Raw genomic sequence first — 23,644 nt, forward strand, 5'->3', positions numbered from 1 at the left:
CTTGGAATGCCTGAAGGAATGCTTCCTCCTCCGTCCCTCCTTCTGCCTGCTTGATTGGGTTTAGTTAAGTGCAGTGCTGGAGGTGGGTAGAGCCAAAAGTTTACATGCACTGTATCTCCACTGGAAAAGGGGGTACTACATGGATGGAATAATGGTGCTGGGGGATATCAAGGGTGTATAGGGGGTAGCAATGCTTGGGGTAGCTTGGGTGGCTATAGTGCTAGAGGTATCGGGGATGCAGAGAGACCACAGTGTAGGGGATATTAGGGATGTAGTGGGGTCACAATACAAGGGGTATCTTATGGTATATGGTTACAGTGCTGGGGGTAGGGTTGCCACCTCATCCCTTTAAAAAGGAACACATCTGAATTACACAGGTTCTGTGGCTGATTAAGGTGGTAATTAAACTCACTTGGTGCCTTATCTGCATTAAATTAGCCTCAGAATCTCTGTAATTCAGATGTGTTCCTTTTTAAAGGGATGAGGTGGCAACCCTAGCTGGGGGATATCTGGGGTGTAGAGGGGTCAGAGTGCTGGGGGGGATATCTGGGATGTAGAGGGGTCAGAGTGCTGGGGGCATACCTCCCAACTGTCCCTGATTTGGAGCAATGTCCCTCTATCCCTCATTCTCCTCATGTGTCCCTCATGTTGATCTGATCTATATAGATGTATATAAAATGCACTTTTTATCTGTCAAAAAGTGTTTACCAGCACTAAACTTTCATCTGATTTCTAAATTGCTGCATTTGTAAAGTCCAAAAGCCAATATTAAGAAATAGTAGTGGTAAAAAAAGCACTTGTGGGTTTAACCAATCGTATTTTTTTGTACAATTCTCCTTTAAGGGGCGTGGCAAGGGGTGTGTCCTATGCCTGCATACTTTTGCTGATAGGTGTCCCTCATTCCCATCTCAGAAAGTTGGGAGGTATGCTGGGGGGATATCTGGGGTGTAGAGGGATCAGAGTGCTAGGCAATATCTGGGGTGTAGAGGGGCCATAGTGCTGGGAGGCATCAATATAGCAGATATATTATATGTACAGGACAGCTTTGTTACTTTATGTAGTATTTTCACACTGTTTCTTTGCTGTACAGAATAATTGTTCATGTAGTTATTGCGGAGCTCCAGCCAAAGGGGGAAGCTCTGCTTTTCTGCGTCCTACCCACAGTGGGTTGCCAACTCATCCCTTTAAAACAGAACACATATTAATTACACAGGTTCTGTGGCTGATTAAGGAGGTAATTAAACTCACTTGGTGCCTTATTTGCATTAAATTAGCCTCAGAACCTGTGTAATTAATATGTGTTCTGTTTTAAAGGGATGAGTTGGCAACCCTATACCCACTTGATGTCTGTTAACCTGCACTGTCTCCATTGTAGGGGCCCCAAAGCATTACTTTGCCCAGGGACCCATGATGTTATTAAGACGGCCCTGATCATGGGCTGGTGTAAATTGCATCAGTTTGAGAAGCTTCTTACATCATTCAGACCTCATTATCATGTGCATGTGACTTGCTTCAGGCAGGTTTTCCCTTCCCATAATCTCCATTGACTTGTGTGGACTGTGGAGCAGCATAACAAAAGCCGCTCCACACAGGCTCTAACATAGCCAACATAAACACCCAAATCTGCCCTCTTCCCCCTAGAGACTAGCCGCCCAATCAGGCCTCGCCATAGGCGCTCCACCCCCCTCCATTATTAGTCCTAAGAATGCACCCTGGGTGTCGTGCCCAGACCCTTCTGACCAATCCCCAGCAGACCACCCGGCTCCTGATGTCATCAGCATCCCGCCCAGACACCGCCCGACGCAATCCAATCACAGATCGTCCCGCCCACATAACCTCTTCCTCCACCGCCGCTCAGAGGGGCCAAACCACTAAAGCGTTTGCACTGCTTGCGGCCGCCTCCCTGTCGGAGCACTTTTAGCCGGTGTGAGAGGCCTTCAGTCCCGCACCGCTTCCAGCCAGGCCTCCCCCCGCCACACGTTTCACTGAGCCCTAGTCAGAGCGAGCCGCTCTGTCCGCCCTGTCAGCAAGCTGGGCGCAGACAGTATAGAAGGCCAGGCCGGTGGTCTCCCGCGGAGACTGCTCCACCTGTGTCCGGCCGGAAACAGATGTGGTCCCAGCCTCCCAATCTAGATGTGACCGGGGGAGCACAGCCTTCCTGTTATTAGTGTCAGCGCTCCTCCCTGTACTGTGTACCCGGCCGTGCTCAGCCCTCCGTACATTGCACACAGCGCCCGACACTCAGCCCGCACTGCCCGTTGACACAACATAGGCGGCTCCGGCACCAAGATGTCCAACCGAGCGCTGTGCAGGGATGCGAGCCACGCCGGGAGCTGGTACACCGCCTCAGGTACCGGAGGAGGGGAGGCCAGGCTGGGGGTGGGAGGACACTGTATGAAAGTGCGCCCCCTGCTGGACTTTCAATTTACTAAAGAGTCCCTGTCATTGCATCCTAATATGAGCCAGAGGCATGGAGGGGCCTGGTGAAACATGGAGTTGGATTTATATGTATGAGGGTGCGGCTGAGTGACATGGGAGTGTGCCCCCTGCTGAGCTTTGTACTGACCAAAGACTCCCTGTCATTGCATCATAATATGAGGGGCCTAGGGAGACGAGTGTGATTTATATGTATGAGGGTAATTGGGGGGGGGGGGGGGGGGGGGTGAGTGACATGGGAGGATGGAAGTGCGCCCCCTGTTGGGCTTTCTACTCACTAAAAAGTCCCTGTCATTGCATCCTAACATGAGTCATGGGCCTGGGGAGATGTGGAGTGTGATTATGTTGTATTGGGGTGATGGAGAGCTGAGTGACATGGCAGGATGGAGGTACACCCCCCCCCCCCTGGGCTTTTGTACTGAATAGACACCTGTCATTACATCCTACTGAGAGAGCAGTAGACGTGGAGTGTGATTATATTGGGGTGATGTGGCAGGATGGAAATGCACCCACTCTACAATGGTCTTTATACTGATCAAAGTCCCTGTCACTACACTACAACATGATGCTCAACTATGCTGCAGAGTGCATAAGCATCATGGGAACTATGGTTCCAAAACATCTGGGGGTGCTAAGGTTCACAATCACTGTCCTAGGGCTCTCCTGTGGCCCTCCAGCTGTTGTAGAACTACAAGCCCCAGGAGGCATTAGAAGGATGACAGTTGCAAGCATGACTCACAAAGGCAGAGGCATGATGGCAATTGTAGTTCCACAACAGGCTGAGCACCTGTGTCCTAGTGACATGGCAGGATGGAAGTTTGCCACCCCCCATGCTTTGTACTGATTAGATACACCTGTCATTGCATCCTACATAGAGAGCAGGAGACATGGAGGGGCCTGGGGAGACACATAACGTGTTATGTTGTATGAGGGGGATTGGTGGGGGGGGATTGACTTGACAGGATGGAGGTTTGATTCCCCTCCACTGGGCTTTATATTGACCGAAGACACCTTTCATTGCATCCTACTACGAGAGCCAAATGCATGGAGGGGCCTGGGGACACATGGAGTGTGATTATGGGGGGGCGCGCCTGAGCGACATGGCAAGCTGGACATGTTCTCCCCAAGGGTCTTGGTATTGACCAAAGAGACCCCGTCATTGCATCGTACCGTGAGAACGAAAGACGTGGAGTGTGAGACACATGGGGTGTGATATGTTTCGTGGCATGGCAGGATGGAAGAGCACCCCCCCCCCCTCTGGGCTTTGTACTGATTACAGATTACACACTGCTCATTGCATCCTGCCAAGAGAGCAGGAGACAGTGTGATTATATGGGGGGGGGGGGGTGGTAGTAGAGGGCTGAGTGACAGGATGGAAGAGCAGCCCCCACCAGTCTCTGTACTCACTAGATACCCTGTCACTGCATCCTACTCTGAGAGCCAGAGGCATGGAGGGTCTGGGACATACACAGGGTGTGATTTATATTGTATGGGGGTGATGGAAGGCTAAGTCACAAGGCAGCGGGATGTAAGGGTGCCCCCCCCCCCCCCTCCCCGGGCTTTATATTGACTAAAGAGACTGTCCTTGCATCCTACCGAGATTAAATCCTAGAGTGTGCTTATGCTGAATGAGCATGATGGAGGGCCGAGTAACATGGCAGGATGGAAATACACCCTTACCAATGTTCTTTATCCTGACTAAAGAGACCCTGTCACCAGTCTATCATGGACTGTCTGGTGTGTGTGGGCTGAGAGAAGCATGGGAGACATGGCAGGATATAAGTGCACCCCCACTGGTCTTTATACTTATCAGATCCTGCCACTGCATCCTATGAGACACGGAGTGCGTGTTGGGGGCACAGTGTGAGACAGACTTGTAGTTGGATTATATTGTATAGAAGTGATTTGGCAGATTAAAAGCCTGCTTTCAGTGTTGCTAAAACACACGTGTTGTGGTTCACATTAATAAAGATCGCATCTGTTACAATCCCAGCACTGCAGTACATTTTGAAAAAAATTACCTAGTTTTTCTTTTTGCATTTGAATGCATTGGGAGGCCTATAGAAGTGACTGGCAATGTATGAGGGCATATAAAGCCAGCCATACACGTGTAGCTTTTTCCATCCATGCTTTAAATGAACCTCCTACTGCTGCCTATATTTAGTTGTTGTGCACACAGGCAGTGTGAGAAATCGTCCTGTTTCTGGGCACACGAGAGGCACAGGTGTGGTATACAGCCCACTGCCGGCAGCCTATCAAAATCTGTCAAGCAGCACACTGTGCTAAGTGGTATTCATGTTTAGCGCCAAATGCCAAAATTCTTGCAGTTGGTGCATACGGCCCTCAATTTGATTACAGATAAGTAGAGCGTCCAGCCACAGCACATTTCAGCCTATTGATTATGATGGCATGCTGGCAGTGGGCTGTTTCATTCATCTGTGCCTCCCAGGCACACAAAACTCTAGGGCTTGATGTCAACGGGCCAAACCTACCATCTGCACAATGCATAGTCTGCCTGCACCCATTGCTGCATCAATACCTAAACAGTGACTGCATCTGATTGGATGCAGTCACTGTTCTGCCAACAATTTTCCACTTGGCTCCCTCAATTTTATTTTCAATAGAAGTTTTATCACCCAGATGGGGCAACCCACAACTGTAATTTCAGCAATTCTTTAGGAAAAGTGAGCTTGCGCTTTGATGCTTTGGCAGCGGGTTTTCACAAGTCTTGGTCAATGGCTGTTAACCCTGTCTTCGCTAAATTCAAAAGCACGTGTTGACACATAAAACATGTACCTAATGCTAGAAAAAAAAACACCTACAGCCATGTATAGATCTAAATAAGCCCTAAAAGTGCCACCACAAAACTTCTCCCTGCAAATGAATGCGATGTGCTAGTATGCATTGCATACTAGCACTTTATGAAAGGCACACCATAAAATTAAGCCCTCCAGCAGCACGCTGTTACCACCAACGGGGATTCCATCTTCCTTCTGGGTTACTATGGTCTTCTTCTTGCTGTATCCTAAATTATTTTAACTCTCATCTTCAATCACTCCCTCTCCACCAACACCTTTATCTCCATGCTCAAACATGCACTGGTTAGCCCCATAACTTAAAAAAAAAAAAAACCTCCCTGGACTCCACCTGTTGAAAGACCCATCTCTCTGCTCCTGTTTGCCAGCTTCTTGTATGCCTTTTCCACAACTGTATGAGTTGCTACCTCACTGATGGCAATCTTCTTGACCCCCCTACAGTCTGGCTTCTGCCCACAACATTCCACTGAAGCTGCTCTACTAAAATTCCCTAATGGTATACTAACTGCTAAAACCCACAGCCATTACTCGTACCCCTACTCTTAGACCTCTGCGCTGCCTTTGACACAGTTGACGATGCTCCTCCTCAAAGTGGTTTTAAAGGCTTTTTACCTTCATGTATTCTATGCATGAAGGTCCCAAAGTCTTGGCTCTCCGGGACTCCCCCCCCCCCTCATTGGTTGAAAGAACAGCAGGAGCCATTGTCAATCAGCTAGTGAACCAATGAGGAGTGGTTTGGGGCTGAGCTGTGGCTCCGTGTCTCAATGGACGTACAGAGAAGTGGCTCGGGAGTGTGCCTGCTTGGGTGACCCCATTGCAAGCTGGTCGCACTCGACAAGTGGGAGGGGCTAGGAGCGCCTGCAGGTCACCCGAGAAGACGAGGGTCAGGGTTGCTCTGCAAAACCACTGCACAGAGCAGGTAAGTAACATGTATGTTCTTTAACAAAAAAAATAGCCCTTTTAATATCCATTTAACTAGTTGCCGACCAGCTGTCGTTTTTTTACGGCGGCAGGTCGGCTCCCCTGCGCGAGAGCCCGTAGCTATACGTCGGCTCTCGCGCAGGCCACTAGGGGCTCGTGCGCGCCCCGGACTTCCATGTGAGTGCCCGGCGGGCGGGATCGCCCCCGGGCACACGCGATCACTCGTTACAGAGCGAGGACCGGGAGCTGTGTGTGTAAACACACAGCTCCCGGTCCTGTCAGGGAGAGAAATGCTGATCTTCTGTTCATACAATGTATGAACAGAAGATCAGTCATTTCCCCATGTCAGTCCACCCCCCCCTACAGTTAGAACACACCCAGGGAACATACTTAACCCCTTCCCCGCCCCCTAGTGTTAACCCCTTCAATGCCAGTGGCATTTTTTATAGTAATCCAATGCATTTTTATAGCACTGATCGCTATAAAAATGCCAATGGTCCCAAAAATGTGTCAGAAGTGTCCGCCATAATGTTGCCGTACCGTAAAAAAAATCTCTGATCGCCGCCATTACTAGTAAAACATTTTTTTAAATAAAAATACCCCCTATTTTGAAAAATATGTAGAAGAATATGTATCGGCCTAAACTGAGGAAAAAAAGTTTTTTTATATATTTTTGGGGGATATTTATTATAGCAAAAAGCTAAAAAATATTCATTTTTTTCAAAATTGACGCTCTATTTTTGTTTATAGCGCAATAAATAAAGACCGCAGAGGTGATCAAATACCACCAAAAGAAAGCTCTATTTCTGGGAAAAAAAGATGCCAATTTTTTTGGGGAGCCACGTCGCACGACCGCGCAATTGTCAGTTAAAGCGATGCAGTGCCGAATCACAAAAAGTGCTCTGGTCTTTGACCAGCAATATGGTCCGGGGGTTAAGTGGTTAATAAACTCCACTCCCTTGGCCTCTGTGACTCTGCTTCTAGTTTTCCTCTTGCCTATCCCAGTGCACCTGTCTCCAACACAATCTCCTCCACTCTTTCTGTTGGGGTACCCCAAGGCTCTGTCTTTGGGGCCCCTCATTCTCTCTACATCTCTTTCCTTGGCCAGTTGATAACCTCACATGGCTTCCAATACCACCTCTATACTGACTACACCCAGATATATCTCTCTGCTATCCAGCTCACTCCCTCACGGTCTCCTCACATATCACAAATTTACTGAGCCACAAATCCGTATGTATGTCACACTACTTCTCAAACTTGGTCTTTCTAAAACTGACCTTCACAACACTTCCAGAATTTGCCCCTTCCTTGTGACACCACAAAACAACTTGTTCACTGCTTGGTTATATCTTTTCTTGACTACTGCAACTCCCTCCTCACTGGGCTATCTTTACACAGACTAGCCCCCATTCAGTCTATTATGAATGCTGCTGTGTCAGACTTCTATACTTTACTAACCGATCTAGACTGCTCCTCTCTCTGCCAATCTCTTCTACATATATTGCTTGTATATCAAGTCAAATTATTATTATTTTTTTTTAAATTTAGCTTGTTTTGCAAAACTCTCTCAAACCAAGGTTTTACTGTACATTGTATGGTGTACCCAGGCCTTAATACATGTCAAGCTTTGTGGTTCCCGACTGGCAGCTTTTGTATTTGTGCTGTTTTATGAAGCCTACCTAAATGGGTAGAAAATGCAAAGCATAGATACTATGGGGGAAAATATGTATTGTACTGTGTACCAGGGTGGATTTGATTTAAATCAAGTCAATTTAAATCGCTAGTAAAAAAGCTTGATTTAAATAATTTTTAAAGGGCAACTGTCATCTCTGTCCCACAGAGGCTCCTCCTCTGACCTGCTGTTGACTCACTGACAGTGATGCGGCAGTGGCAAAACATGGTGAGGGACGTGGCCGCAGCAGGTGAGTGGATGCCCACTAGGGATGAGCCGAACACCCCCCCCCCCCCCCCGGTTCGGAGCAGAACATGCGAACAGGCAAAACATTTCTATGAATCTAAGAACACCGTTAAAGTCTATGGCACACGAACATGAAAAATCAAAAGTGCTAAGGTTGATATGCAAGTTATTGTCATAAAAAGTGTTTAGGGAACTGGGTCCTTCCCCCAGGGGGCATGTATCAATGCAAAAAAAAAAAATTTCAGGAGCAGTGATTTTCATAATGCTTAAACTGAAACTTGAAACTGAAATATTCCTTTAACTTTCTATAGTATGCCTGCAAAGTAGCGCATGTTTCCTGCACTAAATTACATTTCTAAAGGAAAAAGTAATTTAAAACTACTCGCGGCTATAATGAATTGTCGGGTCTTGGCAATACAGATCAAAGTCATTGAAAAATAAAAAAAAAATGCGTGGGGGTCCCCCTAAATTTCATTACCAGGCCCTTCAGGTCTGGTATGGATATTAAGGGGAACCCTGCGTCAAATTTAAAAGAAAATGGCATGGGGTTCCCCCCCAAAAAAAATCCATGCCAGACCCTTATCCGAGCACGCAACCTGGCAGGCCGCAGGAAAAGGGGGGGGCAAGGGCCTCATCCCCGCAACTCTTGCCCGATGGTTGTGGGGGTCTGCGGGCGGGGGGCTTATCGGAATCTGGAAGCCCCTTTTAACAAAGGGGAACTCCAGATCCTGCCCCCCCCATGTGAATGGTAAGGGGTACATTGTACCCCTACCATTTCACCAAGAAAGTGTGAAAATTTAAAAAACTACAGGAGACGGCTTGGGACAAGTTCTTTTTTTTAATAAAATGGCAGGGCCACCCATGACATGGACAGATGACCCCGCCCCTCTGACGCAACAGAGGTTTCCGCGTGACACGTCAGAGGTGGTGGGGTCACAGGTGGCCCCGCCCTCGGTTATAAAAGAGCTGTCAAACAGCTTGTGCGTTATTCGGACGGTGCCTCTGGTATAGGCGGTATCGTGTGCGTCTATCCTCGCTGGAGATAGAGAATGGATTACAATGCTGGAATCTTTTTTTTTTTTTTTCTTCTTCTTCTTTATATTTAATAAAGGACTTGTCCCAAGCCGTATCCTGTCGTCGTTTTTAAAATTTTTCACACCCTTTTTTTGTGAAATGGTAGGGGTACAATGCCTTTTTTTATTTATTTTAATTTATTTTGACTGAAGGGTGTGGTATGATTTTTCCCCTCAGAAGGAGGGGAACGCGTGAGCCCCCATAGCACCGATGCGCTTGTGTCACCCAGATCCCCATTCTGTCTCTCGTGCTTGCGATCGCAGGTGGCTGGCGGCGATCGTGCCCGCCAGCCACACACATTGGGTCCCCCACCCTGCAGCGGGGGCGTGCCTTCTATGGCTCTTAAAGGGGAAGACTTACCCATACAGCGATTTTATTATTTTTTTCGGAACGTGCCACTTTGCCGATGTATATCGGTGTGAGCTGGTTAGCAAGTGGTTAATAAACTTCTACCAGAGTGTGTCTGAAATACATGTAGTTGGTAGCACCTGAAGAAACATTTTGTAACACTGGTTTACGGTTTGTTGCAATAGCTCAATTATTGTAAATTCTCACGTTTTGATGGCTTGGTTTCTGATTATTGTAGGGCCCCAGCTGAGTGCGCAGTTGGAAGGTTGGCTGTCCCAGGCACAAACTTCAAAAAGACCTGCAAGAGCCATTATTGCACCGTAAGTATTGATTATTCTGTTTTAAAAATACTAGGACTCATTCTGTTAGGCGCCTTCCACATGGGGTAGACTCAGCCAGCTCAGCGGGGATCTGTCCTCTGAGCAGGCAGACTGGTCCGTGTCCTCTCTTCTTATGCAGAGTGGACATACAGTGCCCTGAAAAAGTATTCATACCCCTTGAAATTTTCCAAATTTTGTCATGTTATAACCAGAAACATAAATGTATTTTATTGGGATTTTATGTTATAGACCAACACAAAGTGGCATAATTAGGTGAAAGGATATTGATAAGTGGTTTTCAATTTTTATTTTTTACAAATATGTGAAAAGTGTGGCATGCATTTGTAGCACCACCTTTTACTGCAATCACAGTTGCAAGTCTTTTTGGAGATGTCTCTACCAGCTTTGCACCTCCCTAGAGAGTAAAAGTCTTGCCCATTTATCTTTGCAAAATGTCTCAAGCTCTGTCAGATTGGATGGAGAATGTCTGATGAGCAATTTTTCAAGTCTTGCCACAGATTCCCTATTGGATTAAGGTCTGCACATGGATAGGGGTCGTTATCCTGCTGGACCTCTGCCCCAGTCAAGTCTTTTCAGACTTGAACAGGTTTTCTTCCAAGATTGCCCTGTATTTGGCTCCATCGAGCTTCCCATCAATTCTGACCAGTTTCCCTGTCCTGGCTAAAGAAAAAACCTCCTCACGACATGATGCTGCCACACCACGTTTCGCCGTGAGTTCAGGGTGATGTGCAGTGTAAGTTTTCCACCACACATAGCGTTTTGCTTTTAGACCAAAAAGTTCAATTTTGGTCTGATCTGACCAGAGCACCTTCTTCTATGTGTTTGCTGTGTCTCCCACATGGCTTCTCGTAAACTGAAAATGGGACTTCTTATGGCTTTCTTCTTGCCACTCTTCCATAAAGATCAGATTTGTGGTGCGCACGACTAATAGTTGTCCTGTGGACAGATTTTCCCACCTGAGCTGTGGATCTCTGCAGTTCCTCCAGAGTTACCATGGGCCTCTTGGCTACTTTCTCTGACTAATGCTTTCCTTGCCCAGCCTGTCAGTTTAGGTGGATGGCGAAGTGTTTTGAGGTTTGCAGTTGTGCCATAGTCAATTCATTTTCGGTTGATGGATTGAACAGTTCTCCGTGAGATGTTCAAAGCTTGGGATTTTTTCTTATAACCTAACCCTGCTTTAAATGTCTCCACAACTTTATCCCTGACATGTCTGGTGTGTTTCTTGACCTTCAAGATGCTGTTTGTTCACTAAGCTTCTCTAAAACAACCCGAGGGCTTCACAGAACAGCTGTATTAATACTAAACTTAAATTACACACAAGTGGACTTTATCCTTTATACTAATTAGGTGACTTCTGATGGCAATTGCTTCCACTAGTTTTAGTTAGGCCCCTTTCACATGGGGATGTCCATGTACAGACTCTGCTTGCTCAGTGGTAATCGCTCCATTGATCCCTGCGGAGCTGGCGGTTGACAGGTCCGTCTGGTCACTGTGCAGGGACGGACCTGTCAGAGCTTGACTCTCTATGGCGGATCAGATGAAAATGGACTGCCTGTCTATTTTTCATCCGATCCACCAGACAGATGGACACCATCTGAATTGATCGGATGTCAGTGAACATGTCACCACTGACATCTGTCGCTCCATAGAGCTGCATGGAGCATCTGTTCAGGCCTGTGTGAAAGGGGGCCTAATAGGTATCAGAGTAAAAGGGGCTGATTACAAATGCACGCCACTCTTTTCAGATATTTATTTGTAAGAAAAAAAATTGAAATCAATTTATCATTTTACTTCCACTTCACAACTATGTACCACTTTGTGTTGTCTCCCATAAAATACATAAAAAATGTTGGTTGTAACATGACAAAATGTGGAAAATGTCAAGGGGTATGCGTACTTTTTCACGGCACGGTAAATGGACTGCCTGTCATCCTTATCTGATTCCCTGTACAGAAGGGGATAGATCCCCCCCCCCCCCCCCCCAATCTGTCTGTTTTTAATGGATCGAATTGGATGTAGGCAGGTGTAAATTGACACCTGTCTGTTTTCACCCGCCTCTCCATAGAGAATGGATTCTCTGATCAGGTCTGCCTGAAAAACTGACAAAATCGGTCCATTTATGTCAAAGGGTCAGCCCTGGTTCACACCGGTGTGACTTTGATATCAAGCTTACTTCAACGCGATTCTCAAAGCTGTGCTGATTTCATTGCAACTTCATTTAACAGAAGTCTATGCAAGTCTCAATGAAATCAATAAAATGTAGTGCAGGGACCTTTTCATAATCACTGTGACATGAAAAGTTCCAATTTCTGGCAATGAGGCGCAACTTGTCATGTGATTTGGAACTGTCAACTCGCATGACAAGTCGCACCTGTGTGAACGGAGGCTGATGCAATATTAGATGGAAGGCAGGGCGATGATTTTTGCATTTACTAAAATGTCAGTCAGAATTGGGCTGACAAAAGGCAATGTTAACATAATATAGCTTGGTAATAAGCTGGTGGGGGGATGTTTTAAATGAAAAGTTGACCAGTTTTTAACCAATATGCTAGTAATATACTATTTTTGCTTAGCTTGTTCAATAATGGACATGTTTTTTTTTTTTAAGTGGTTGTAAACCCTTATTTTTCACTTTTACCTACAGGTAAGCCTATAATAAGGCTTACCTGTAGGTATAAAGAATATCTCCTAAACCTGTACGGTTTAGGAGATATTCCCCTCGCAATGCGCCGCTGATTGCATCGGTGCATGCGCAAGGGGAATCCACGGCGAAAGGACCGGCAGCCGCCGGACCTTGACGATTTTAAATCTCCTGCGCGCACGCGCGGGAGTGACGTCATCGCCGCTCCAGCCAATCACGGCGCTGGAGCGGCGATACCTGGAAGACACGCCGGAGCAAGATGACATCTCGCTCGGCGTGGACCAGGTAAGTGTTCTTCACCTCGTTCCTAGGTAAGTATTTCATAATCAGCTAGTATGTGGTGCATACTAGCTGATTATGCCTTTTGCCTTGCAGGTTTTAAAAAAAAAAAAAAAAAATTATATAAGCATCTTAGGAAATGTTCACTGCTGCTGTTTTAAATCATTTGTGTTATCAAATTCTATAAATAACCATGTTAAATATTTCTAAATAGTCATGCTGGATATACCTACTGTGGATCCTGTGCTGCTCATGCCTACAAGCAAGTAGACCCTTCCATTACGTAAGTTTTTTTATTTATTTATTTATTTGTTTTTTTTCCTGGTCAAGCCCTTGTTTTATTCATTGCTTTTGTGGGTCAAAGTGGACAGCATAATTTATTTTTTTCCCCATTGTCAGAATGTTGTAAACATCCTGTTTGGATATAAAAAGGGGGGGGGGTTTATCTTTTTATTTTTTGGGGGGAAAAAATTCATTATCAAGTCTTTCTTTTTCCATGTAAGAAACAAATGGACTCCTGGTGTCTTCATTCACCTACAGATATGGGACATATAACTAGCATGAGACATGGCTGATTTCTGTTGCAGCAGACTGTACACCTTGATCTGGAAAGAGAGATGTAATGTTGTTATGGTGTGGAGATGGAAGCACCCTGATTGCACAGTACTCCTGCCAACCTGCTTCACAATACTTGGTTGGATATGATTTTTTACGTCTGATAAGTAAAGTCTTTGCCCAGATGGTTTCCCCATTGAATGATACATTACCCATAAAGAACAATTGCTATAAAGAATGTCCACAATGTATGTCACCACTTTTGAAGACCAAATACTTCCACTCTCTTAAGCCTCATACACACGATCGGACATCATACAAACTTTCCCTTGGATTTTTGTCGGAAGGGAGTTGTCCGGTCACACCCATAGCATACACATGCTCTGACTTTTTCAGCAACAAACACGAACATAGTGACATTTCAACGTACTGACGAGAGTTTAAAAGAGGAAGTTCAATTCTCCGGGGTCACCCTTTGGGCTCATTCTGCTAATCGAGAGTTAGGCCCCTTTCACATTGGGTTGTTTTTCATGCGGTACAGCGCTAAAAATAGCGCTGCTATACCGCATGAAAAATCATGCCCTGTACTCTTCAATGTGAAAGCCCGAAGGCTTTCACACTGAAGCGGCGCGCTAACAGGAACGCTCCAAAAGTCCTGCTAGCTGCTTCTTTAACGCGGTATAGGAGCGGTGTGTTCACCGCTCCTATACCGCGCCTTCCCATTGAAATCAATGGGAAAGCGCTGTAATACCGCCGCAACGCGGGCGGTATTAACCCTTTTTCGGCCGCTAGCGGGGGTTAAAACCTCACCGCTAGCGGCCGAATATCGCAGTAAAAACGATGGTATAGCCGCGCTACAAATAGCGCGGCTATACAGTCACCGCGGCTGACGCTTCAGTGTGAAGCCAGCCTAAGCAGAGGTTTGTCTGTGTGCATTTGCGATTTTCAGTGGGGTTGTGCTAACTTGACCCACAAAAAAAATATAGAAATTTGTTTGATTCATATAACCAAAATTCACTAATCCAAAGTAAAGACATTTGTTTCACCAGCAATACATCAGTATCACCAGCAAAGCAGCTTTTAGTATTATGACATTATAAAGAAGAAGAGAATGTGCGCTGCTTTTCTTGATTTCAGAACTTGCCGCGTCACGAATGTACTCTTTCAAATACGAACGCTAGTTTTACTAGACAGAACGCTTCCGGCTGGTCTTTGCTTCTGAGCATGTGCATATTGTATTTTGTACAAAAGTCCGATTGCTTGCTGTACACACGGTCGGACTAGGCACCATCGGACTCTTGTTGACATACAGTTTTTCCGTTTGCAGACCGAACTTTTTGTCCGATGAAACACGAAAAAGTTTGTCCGATGGAGCGTACACACGGTCGGACTATTTTGAAAACTTGCTTGTTTTGAAGTTTGTTGGCAAAAAGTCAGACCGTGTGTATGGGCCTTAAGGGAAACCCTGATAGTTTTAATCCTAAACATCTAATAAAGATATTGCCTATGGATTTAAAAATCCTTTCCAAAATTTTGGCGCTTAGATGAGATGTGGGCGCATACATTTTTTTTTTTTTACTCGTACACATCAATACAAATGTGCCAGATGAATGACTCCTATAATCTTCCTGTGGCAATCGCCCAGTGCTCCCCTTTCAAACCAAAATATCTTGCCAGAGTCATAGAACAGGGTTTGACAAATTTGCTTGGAATCTAGGAGCCAGATAAAAAAGTTAGGAGCCAGAAAACGCACCCCGTCCCGACGAGCTTGCGCGCAGAAGCGAACACATACGTAAGCAGCGCCCGCATATGTAAACGGTGTTCAAACCACACATGTGAGGTATCGCCGCGATTGGTAGAGTGAGAGCAACAATTCTAGCCCTAGACCTCCTCTGTAACTCAAAACATGCAACCTGTAGATTTTTTGAAACGTCGCCTATGAAGATTTTAAAGGGTAAAAGTTTGTCGGCATTCAACGAGCGGACGCAATTTTGAAGCGTGACATGTTGGGTATGAATTTACTCGGCGTAACATTATCTTTCATAATATTAAAAAAAATGGGGATAACTTTACTGTTTTATTTTTTTATTAAAAAAAGTGTAATTTCTCTTTCGTTCATAGACAGACACAGCCTTCATTGACCTTAGGGTTATGCTTCTTCCTACCAGGAGATTTAGGCAGAATTCTACAGCACTTAAGGTGTTAAAACTTTCCTTCATGACGCTCCTCCCAGGGGGCGTGTCTCCCCCAGGCATAACCCACACCCTGCTCTAGCAGCTTCAGTTCGTAACAAGCAGTACAAACCAAGGAGGGGTGGGTGCTGTGTCCGTCTATGAACTCAGAGAAATGGATTTTACGGTGAGTACAAAAATCCTTTTTTCTCTTTCGTTCATAGATGGACACAGCCTTCATTGACCTTAGGGACGTCCCCAAGCAGTGTCAAAAAATTCGAGGGGTGGGAAAAATAACACAGCAAACAGGTTACATCCCAAACAAAACCGGAGTTACTCAACGGAGGAACTCCAACCTTAAACTGCTGCCTGTAACACCCTGCGGCCGAAGGAGGCATCAGAAGATGCACTCACATCCACCTTATAAAACTTTGAAAAAGTGTGGACCGACGACCAGGTCGCAGCCTTACACACTTGTAACACAGAGGCTTGATGTCGGAAAGCCCAGGAGGCCCCGATCGCCCTGGTCGAATGCGCCGTGACCCGAAAGGGAGGCGCATAAGCACGGCACAGAGCACTTTCATTATTTAATTTTATTTATTTTAAATAGCACGGACTTTGTATATAATTTATATTTTTCATGGTTTAACATATGGTTTAATTCACATACCTAAATGAGTCACATGTGGACCAAGTTATAGTTCTATATTGGAAAGCACTATATCAATATTTTTATTTGTCAATTTATTATTTTTTATATTTATACATTTTTTCATATACTCTATTAAGAGGCACCAACACCTACTACATCACCCCTAATCACTTTCCATATTCCATTTAGGTGGAATTTCACGTAGAGGCTGCCACTTAAACAATTTGCATATACCTACTAGTATCACTGCAGTACTTTGAAAATATTAGATCCGTAGCGAGGGTTCTACTACCCCCTTTTTACAATCCGTCCTACGCCCACGGCAGGAATGCTGAATTCGCTGCTATTTCCTATGCCTTTTATGGTAGGCTATAACTGATAGAAAAGCCATCTGTTACTCTGGGTTTTTATCAATTAGAAAATCATAAAATGACACTTAAAAGTATCTTTAACAACACTACCGACACCTGCTGGAGATGCCAGCAGGAGAAAGGTACCCTACTTCATGTGTTCTGGTCTTGCTCGTGGATCAGGGGCTTCTGGGGTGAGGTACGCCGGATCACTCAAAAGTTCACGGGGCATACAGTGCCGGAAGACCCGGCCTATTTCCTCTTACAGGCAACCAATATACCACCTGGAACTTACAAAAAGTCAGTGGTGCGCCACCTTTTGGACGCAGCCAGAGCCTGCGTACCTCTCCGATGGAAGTCCCCCCACCCCCCGACTGTTGCTCTTTGGCTGAATAGGGTCGATGAGATCAGTCGAATGGAAGACCTGATCCTCTCCAGCCAACAGCGCCAGGAGACATACTCTGAGACTTGGCAGCTATACAACATTTTCAAGTACTCAGAAGAAGGACAGAGACTCAGGGAGACTGACTGCCAAACGCTTCCCCAGCTACGGGTCTAACGCCTGCTCTTTCTGGCGGACTGTCTGCCCGGGAGCGGGAAAGTAATACCCTACGCCCTATTGATGGGCGCCTTGGAATGTCCTTGCTCGTGCAGCCGTTTTGCGATTCGGCACTGCGTCGCTTTAACTGACAATTGCGCAGTCGTGGGACGTGGCTCCCAAACAAAATTGGCATCCTTTTTTCCCACAAATAGAGCTTTCTTTTGGTGGTATTTGATCACCTCTGTGGTTTTTATTTTTTGCGCTATAAACAAAAATATAACGACAATTTTGAAAAAAATTCAATATTTTTTACTTTTTGCTATAATAAATGGCCCCAAAAAAGATATAAAAAAACCACAAATTTCCTCAGTTTAGGCCGATACGTATTCTTCTACCTATTTTTGGTAAAAAAAAACGCAATAATCGTTTATCGATTGGTTTGCGCAAAATGTATAGTGTTTACAAAATAGGGTATAAAAACCTAATAGGGTATAAAAAAAAAAAAATTACTACTAATGGCGGCGAACACATCGGCCACTTTTGACACATTTTTCGGACCATTGTCATTTTCAGCAAAAAGTGCTATAAAAATGCACTGCTTACTGTGAAAATGACAATGGCAGTGAAGGGGTTAACCACTAGGGGGCGCTGTAGGGGTTAAGTGTGAGCTCATGTGTGTTTCTTACTGTAGGGGGCTGGGCGTGTGACGTCACTGATCGTCATTTCCTATATCAGGGAACACACTGCCACAGAGAAGAACGGGGAAGGTTTGTTTACACTCGCCTCTCCCCGTTCTTCAGCTCCTGTGACCCAATCGTGGCATGCTCGCGACCCATGGCTGGGCTCTTAAAGAGGACGTGTATATATACGTCCATGTGCCTAGCCGTGCCATTCTGTCGACGTAGATAGTCGTGCGGCAGTCCTTAAAGGGGAGTTCCACCTAAAAATTGAACTTGCGCTTAACCCACTCCTCGCTCCCTTACATGCCACATTTGGCATGTAATTTTTTTTTGGGTGGGGGAGTGAGGGCTTCAGGAGAAGGGGACTTCCTGTCCCACTTCCTCCTTCCGCCGAGGAGCTGGAAAGGCGATTAGCTTAATCGCCTTTTCACAGCCCCTCCCTGTAGGCGAGCGCCTGTCCAATCGGACGGCGCCGCTCGCGCATGCGCAGTGGGTGCCCGGCAGTGAAGTCGAAAGCTGTCACTGCCGAGTGCCCACACTAAGAATGAAGACGCCGGCCGGCGAGGAGCGGAGCCCCGGCAGGCGCGTCGCTGGAGCCGTGGAGCAGGTAAGTGTCAGTTTATTAAAAGCCAGCAGCTACTTTTTGTAGCTGCTGACTTTTAATAAACTTAAAAAAAAAAAGGTGGAAAACCCCTTTTAAGTGGTTAAAGTGAAACTTAAGCAGAAAATATGTACCTATGTGTTGGGCCCTATTGTTTTCTTGTGTCCCTAAACGCACATGTGTCACATTTGGCACCTTTTCAGGGGGGAGGCGGGTGCAGATACCTGTATAATACAGGTATTTGCACCCACTTCCAGGAATAGACTGCTGCGGGAGTCACACCCCTTCGCGTCCCTAGCCCCCCCTGTCCTCTGGAAAACCCACCGGTCCCAGGAGACATCGGGGACCAGTGGGGGGGCTCTGCTCCCGCATGTGCAGTAGGGAACCGGGCAGTGAAGCTGCAACGCTTCACTTCCTGATTCCCTAACTGAGGATGATGGCGGGGGCAGCCGAGAGGCAAGCGATTGCTTGGCCTTGGCTGCCGACATCGCGGGCACGCTGGACACGCAAGTGTCCATTTTTTTTTTTTTTTTTCAAAATCGGCAGCTGCAGTATTTGTAGCTGCTGGGTTTAAAAAAAAATTGGGTGGACCTCCACTTTAAGCCCAGACTCCTCTGTCTGTATCTGCACATCTGTTATAATGCTTGTATGCAGAAACCTTTTTTATTTGTGCCAAGTGTGTGTTCATTAGTCTGGTCTTATTTTGCCATAAAGAAATAACCAAGCATTGTCCGACCAACTCTGGGAAAAATTCAAGCATCCTCATTGCAAGGGATACATTTTGCTTTGCCTGGAGTTGGCTTTATTTTTTCTTTTTGCATTTGCATCTCTCATCTATTAACAGACACAGGAAGCCTATAACATTTCAGGTTATGCTGACATTCTATTGTCTCTGGCTTTGGGAAGGCTGTTTTACTTTATCAGCAGGTCAGTTAGAAGCCAGTGGCTTTAGGAATGTAATGAGTGAGCAGTACCAACTGTTAGGGCTAACAGAGGATTTTACACACATTTCTTTATCGTACATCACGGGACACAGAGCGGCATATTCATTACTATATGGGTTATATGGCGTACCTTCAGGTGATGGACACTGGCAATCTCAAAAACAGGAAGTGCCCCTCCCTATATAACCCCCTCCCATAGGAGGAGTACCTCAGTTTTTACGCCAGTGTCTTAGGTGTTGGTCATGGTTTAGCTTGCCTCCACATCCTTGGGATTAAGGTGGGCTAACCGGTTCTGTCCAAAGGCCTCAGTGCTAAAGTGGTCAGTAACCGGACCCCAAACCATTGGGGTATAGCCCATAATGCTTTCTGTCACAGAGAGCTGGACTCTGGGCCCAGAACTTAGAAACCTTTGGGGGCCTAATGTTTCTGTTGCCAGGGTGCTATATGGGCCCAGGACAGTGGATCCTTCATAGGAACCCAGGGCCTGAAGGTCTAGACGCCCCACGGAGATGGGGGAAGATTGGACCTCTTGCTGTGCAAAGTCCTGCGGCATGGAGCAGGTAAGTGAAGGGGAAACTTGCGGAACTTGGTTCGCAGCAGGTTTTTTCTGGGGGAAGGTCACAGTGGGACATGCCTATGGTTTATGCGCTGCATCTGGCAAGGTGAGTCACATATCTTAGGATAGGATGACTCTGTATGTATATATTCCCCATAATCGTGACCTCCCTGGTAGTATTGCAACTGGTGCTAGAAAGCATTGAAAAAGGGCCTGTGTGTATAGTGACAATTCTCTCTAAGAGAAGCCCCTGGGAATCTACTGAGGTTTCTTATGTAAAAGGGAGTGAATGCTCCTACCTGCAAGCCTGCTCAGAGAGGTCCAGGCGGTTGCTGCAGGAAAAAATGCCGCTCTGTGGATCCTGGACGTGGACGGCAGGATCAGCCTCTGACCTTCTCGTGTGGCCCCCTCCAGCCCCCCCCCCCCGCCGGCGCACGTGCGCGTCACCGTGATATGGGCGCACTTCGCGCCGTTTGCTGACAGGGGAAGGGCGGGCCTGTAGGTAAAAGGAAGGGGCGGCCCTTCCAAAAAGTTCCCAGCTCAGTGAAGTGTTGGAACTGAGAGAGGAAGGACCAGAGCGGCAGCGTGGGGCGCCGAGGACACACAGTGGCCAAAGAAGAGTATTACAGTCTTCAAAAAGACTGTCTTTTACCCTAGAGATAGGGTTTCTTTTTCAGCAGTTTTTTTGGGCAAATACTACTAAAGGGGGACAGAATGGTTTTTCTTTCTTTGGTTTAAAAAAAAAAAAAGAAAACAAACCAAGTTAATAAGAAAGAAGGCATTTTTTCCCCCAGAAAGGTTTTTTGGGCAACAACTATTTATTTTCCCAAACACCGTTAAGTAGCGGGCGTACCTCGGTATTGTACCATGGCATCTGGTTCAGAGGGTACAAGAGGTGGGGATTCCCCCAGAGGGTCTGAGGTCTCGGACAAAGTCATGCCGCTACTTTCCCCAGAGGGAGCCTTGGTGGGACCATCGAGATCTGGGGCTAGAGCTGACACGGGTCAGTCCAACCCTAGGGTGGTCACGGACGAGGTACTGTCCACCTCTCTAAAGGAGATGGAAAAAAGAATGGAAAAAATGATAGCCAAGGCTATGCGGGGCAAAAAACTGAATAGATCTCCGTCGCCCGAGCGTGAACCCTCAGATGAGGAGGTCCCTTCCGCAGGGGAATTGGAAGACCTCTTGGACAAGGACCAAGTAGGTTCAGGGATCGAGGATCCGGGTACGGAGGAGTCTGGCGCAGCCTCCCAAGGGGAGAGCTGGTGGGTTCAAGTTTTAACAGACTTGGTCCATAGGACGTTCAACTTGCCAGTACCAGATCTCCAAGTATCAACGGTCTCCGCTTTGGGCTCACTAAGAGCGCTTCAACCCAATGCGGTTTTTCCGATCCATCCTCTACTAGAGGAAGTTATGTTCCAAGATTGGGCCAAGCCAGATAGAATCTTTGTACCACCAAAAAGATTCTCTGCCTTATATCCTATGGAAGAGAAATTTTCCAAGAGATGGGCAGCCCCGGCTGTAGACGCAGCCATCTCATGTGTTAACAAATCTTTAACATGCCCTGTAGAAAACATACAGGTGTTCAAGGATCCGGTGGATAAACGCTTGGAAACGCTACTTAAAACCTCCTTCACTACTGCAAGGGCAGTAGTGCAGCCAGCTGTGGCTGCAATTGGGGTTGCACAAGCATTATCGGATCAAGCTAAGCAGATGCTTAAACTTATTCCTGCCCAACAGGCAGAAGAATTTTCGGACGTCCCTAGGGCCATACGCTTTACGGTAGATGCGATTAAGGATTCTATCCAGCAAGCGTCACGTTTATTGTTATCCCTTATCCATATGAGAAGACTCTTATGGTTAAAGAGCTGGGAGGCAGAGCCCCCATGCAAGAAGCTCTTGGTAGGGTTCCCCTTCCATGGAGGACGACTCTTCGGAGAAGACCTGGATAAATACATTCAGACTATTTCAAGCGGAAAAAGTACTCTGTTGCCCACCAAGAAAAAGTTTTGGGGGCCTGCGTTTAAACGACAGTACTCCCCTGGCCAGGGGCCTTCCAATACCAAACAGTATCGACGGCCTCCTGCAAGATCAAACTTTAACAAGTCGCAGGGACAGGCCGCCGGAAGCAAGAAGCAGTGGTTTCGCAAGCCAGCAAAGCCAGCCCCCAAGCCGGCCTTATGAAGGGGCGCCCCCACCCACGAAGGTGGGGGGAAGACTGCGTCTCTTTGCAGAGGTTTGGGAGGCCAGCATTCCCGACAGATGGGTACGGTCTTCCGTGGCTACAGGCTACAAACTAGACTTCCTAAAGTTTCCTCCTCCTCATTTTCAGGAGTCAAGAGTACCAAACGATCCGAAGAAGGGAGCCGCATTAATAGCGGCATTGAATCATCTACTCTCTCAGGAGGTAATAGTAGAGGTACCAGTCCAAGAACAGGGGCTAGGTTTCTACTCCAACCTATTCATCATCCCAAAGCCCAACGGCGATGTCAGGCCAATTTTGGACTTAAAAATGGTGAATGCATACCTAAAGGTCCGCTCATTTTGGATGGAATCCGTGCGGTCAGCAGCTGCCGCACTTCAGAAGGACGATTTTATGTCATCCATAGACATAAAGGATGCTAACCTTCATGTTCCAGTTTACCAGCCACATCAAAGATTTCTACGCTTCTCGGTGGCTCTACGTCATTTCCAATTCGTGGCGCTTCCCTTCGGGTTGGCTACGGCCCCCCGGGTGTTTACGAAGGTCCTAGCTCCAATCCTAGCCAATCTAAGGATCCAAGGGGTCACGATCCTAGCATACCTGGACGACCTCCTAGTCATAGATCACTCGTCTCCTGGCTTGGAACGAGCAGTGGCCCTCACAGTTCAGTACCTCGAGAGGTTCGGCTGGGTCCTAAATCGAGAAAAATCAGCATTCCAGCCCACAAGGCAGTTGGAATATCTCGGCATGAGATTAGACACAGAACAACAGAGGGTGTTTCTGCCTCTGATAAAAGTCAAAGCCATCAAGGAATTAATCCTACTGGTTCTAAGCAAGAAAGAACCAACTGTTCGCCTATGTATGCGGTTACTAGGCAAGATGGTGGCCACATTCGAGGCGGTACCGTACGCCCAGAGCCACACTCGCATCCTGCAGGCAGCCATCCTGTCAGCATGGAGCAGGAGGCCACAGGCCTTAGATATCCCTTTGCCGCTCTCATCAAGAGTCCGACAAAGTCTGTGTTGGTGGTTAGACCCTCAGAATCTACTGAAGGGGAAGTCTTTCAGCCCAGTGGCTTGGAAGATAGTAACCACAGACGCCAGCCTGACAGGCTGGGGAGCAATTTTGGATGGTTGCACTCGCCAAGGCACTTGGGCAAAGCCAGAGAAGCAGTTGCCCATCAACATCTTGGAGCTCAGAGCTGCTCGACTAGCCCTCAGGGCTTGGACGGCCAAGTTGCAGGGGTTCCCGGTGAGAATTCAATCGGACAATGCCACGGCAGTGGCATACATAAATCACCAAGGGGGAACCAAGAGTCAAGCCGCTCAGAGAGAGGTGAGCTTGATTCTCCTATGGGCAGAAGCTCATGTGCCCTGCATATCGGCAATATTCATTCCAGGAGTGGGCAACCTTCAGGCGGACTTCTTAAGTCGCCAGACTCTGTTGCCGGGGGAATGGTCTCTACATCCACAGGTCTTTCAGACACTCTGCCAGAGATGGGGAGTGCCGGACGTGGACGTCATGGCATCAAGACTCAACAAGAAGCTAGACAGGTTCATATCCCGCTCAAGGGATCCGATGGCCTGCGGAACCGATGCGCTGGTTTGCCCTTGG

The 23,644-nt window shown here is 46.9% G+C and overlaps 1 protein-coding gene across 1 annotated transcript in view; it reads left to right on the forward strand.

Moving 5' to 3' along the window:
- The first annotated feature begins 1,838 nt into the window (after positions 1–1,838).
- MEMO1 (mediator of cell motility 1) overlaps positions 1,839–23,644 on the forward strand; it is a 76,423-nt gene continuing 54,617 nt past the window's right edge. Inside the window, exons 1-3 of the mRNA XM_040350936.1 lie at positions 1,839–2,350; positions 9,755–9,836; positions 12,992–13,060. Of these exons, the coding sequence (XP_040206870.1) occupies positions 2,290–2,350; positions 9,755–9,836; positions 12,992–13,060 (212 nt within the window). The 5' untranslated portion in view covers positions 1,839–2,289. The remainder of the gene's footprint in view (positions 2,351–9,754; positions 9,837–12,991; positions 13,061–23,644) is intronic.

Source organism: Rana temporaria, chromosome 4, assembly GCF_905171775.1.
Source record: "Rana temporaria chromosome 4, aRanTem1.1, whole genome shotgun sequence".
In the NCBI taxonomy this organism is placed as follows: domain Eukaryota; kingdom Metazoa; phylum Chordata; class Amphibia; order Anura; family Ranidae; genus Rana; species Rana temporaria.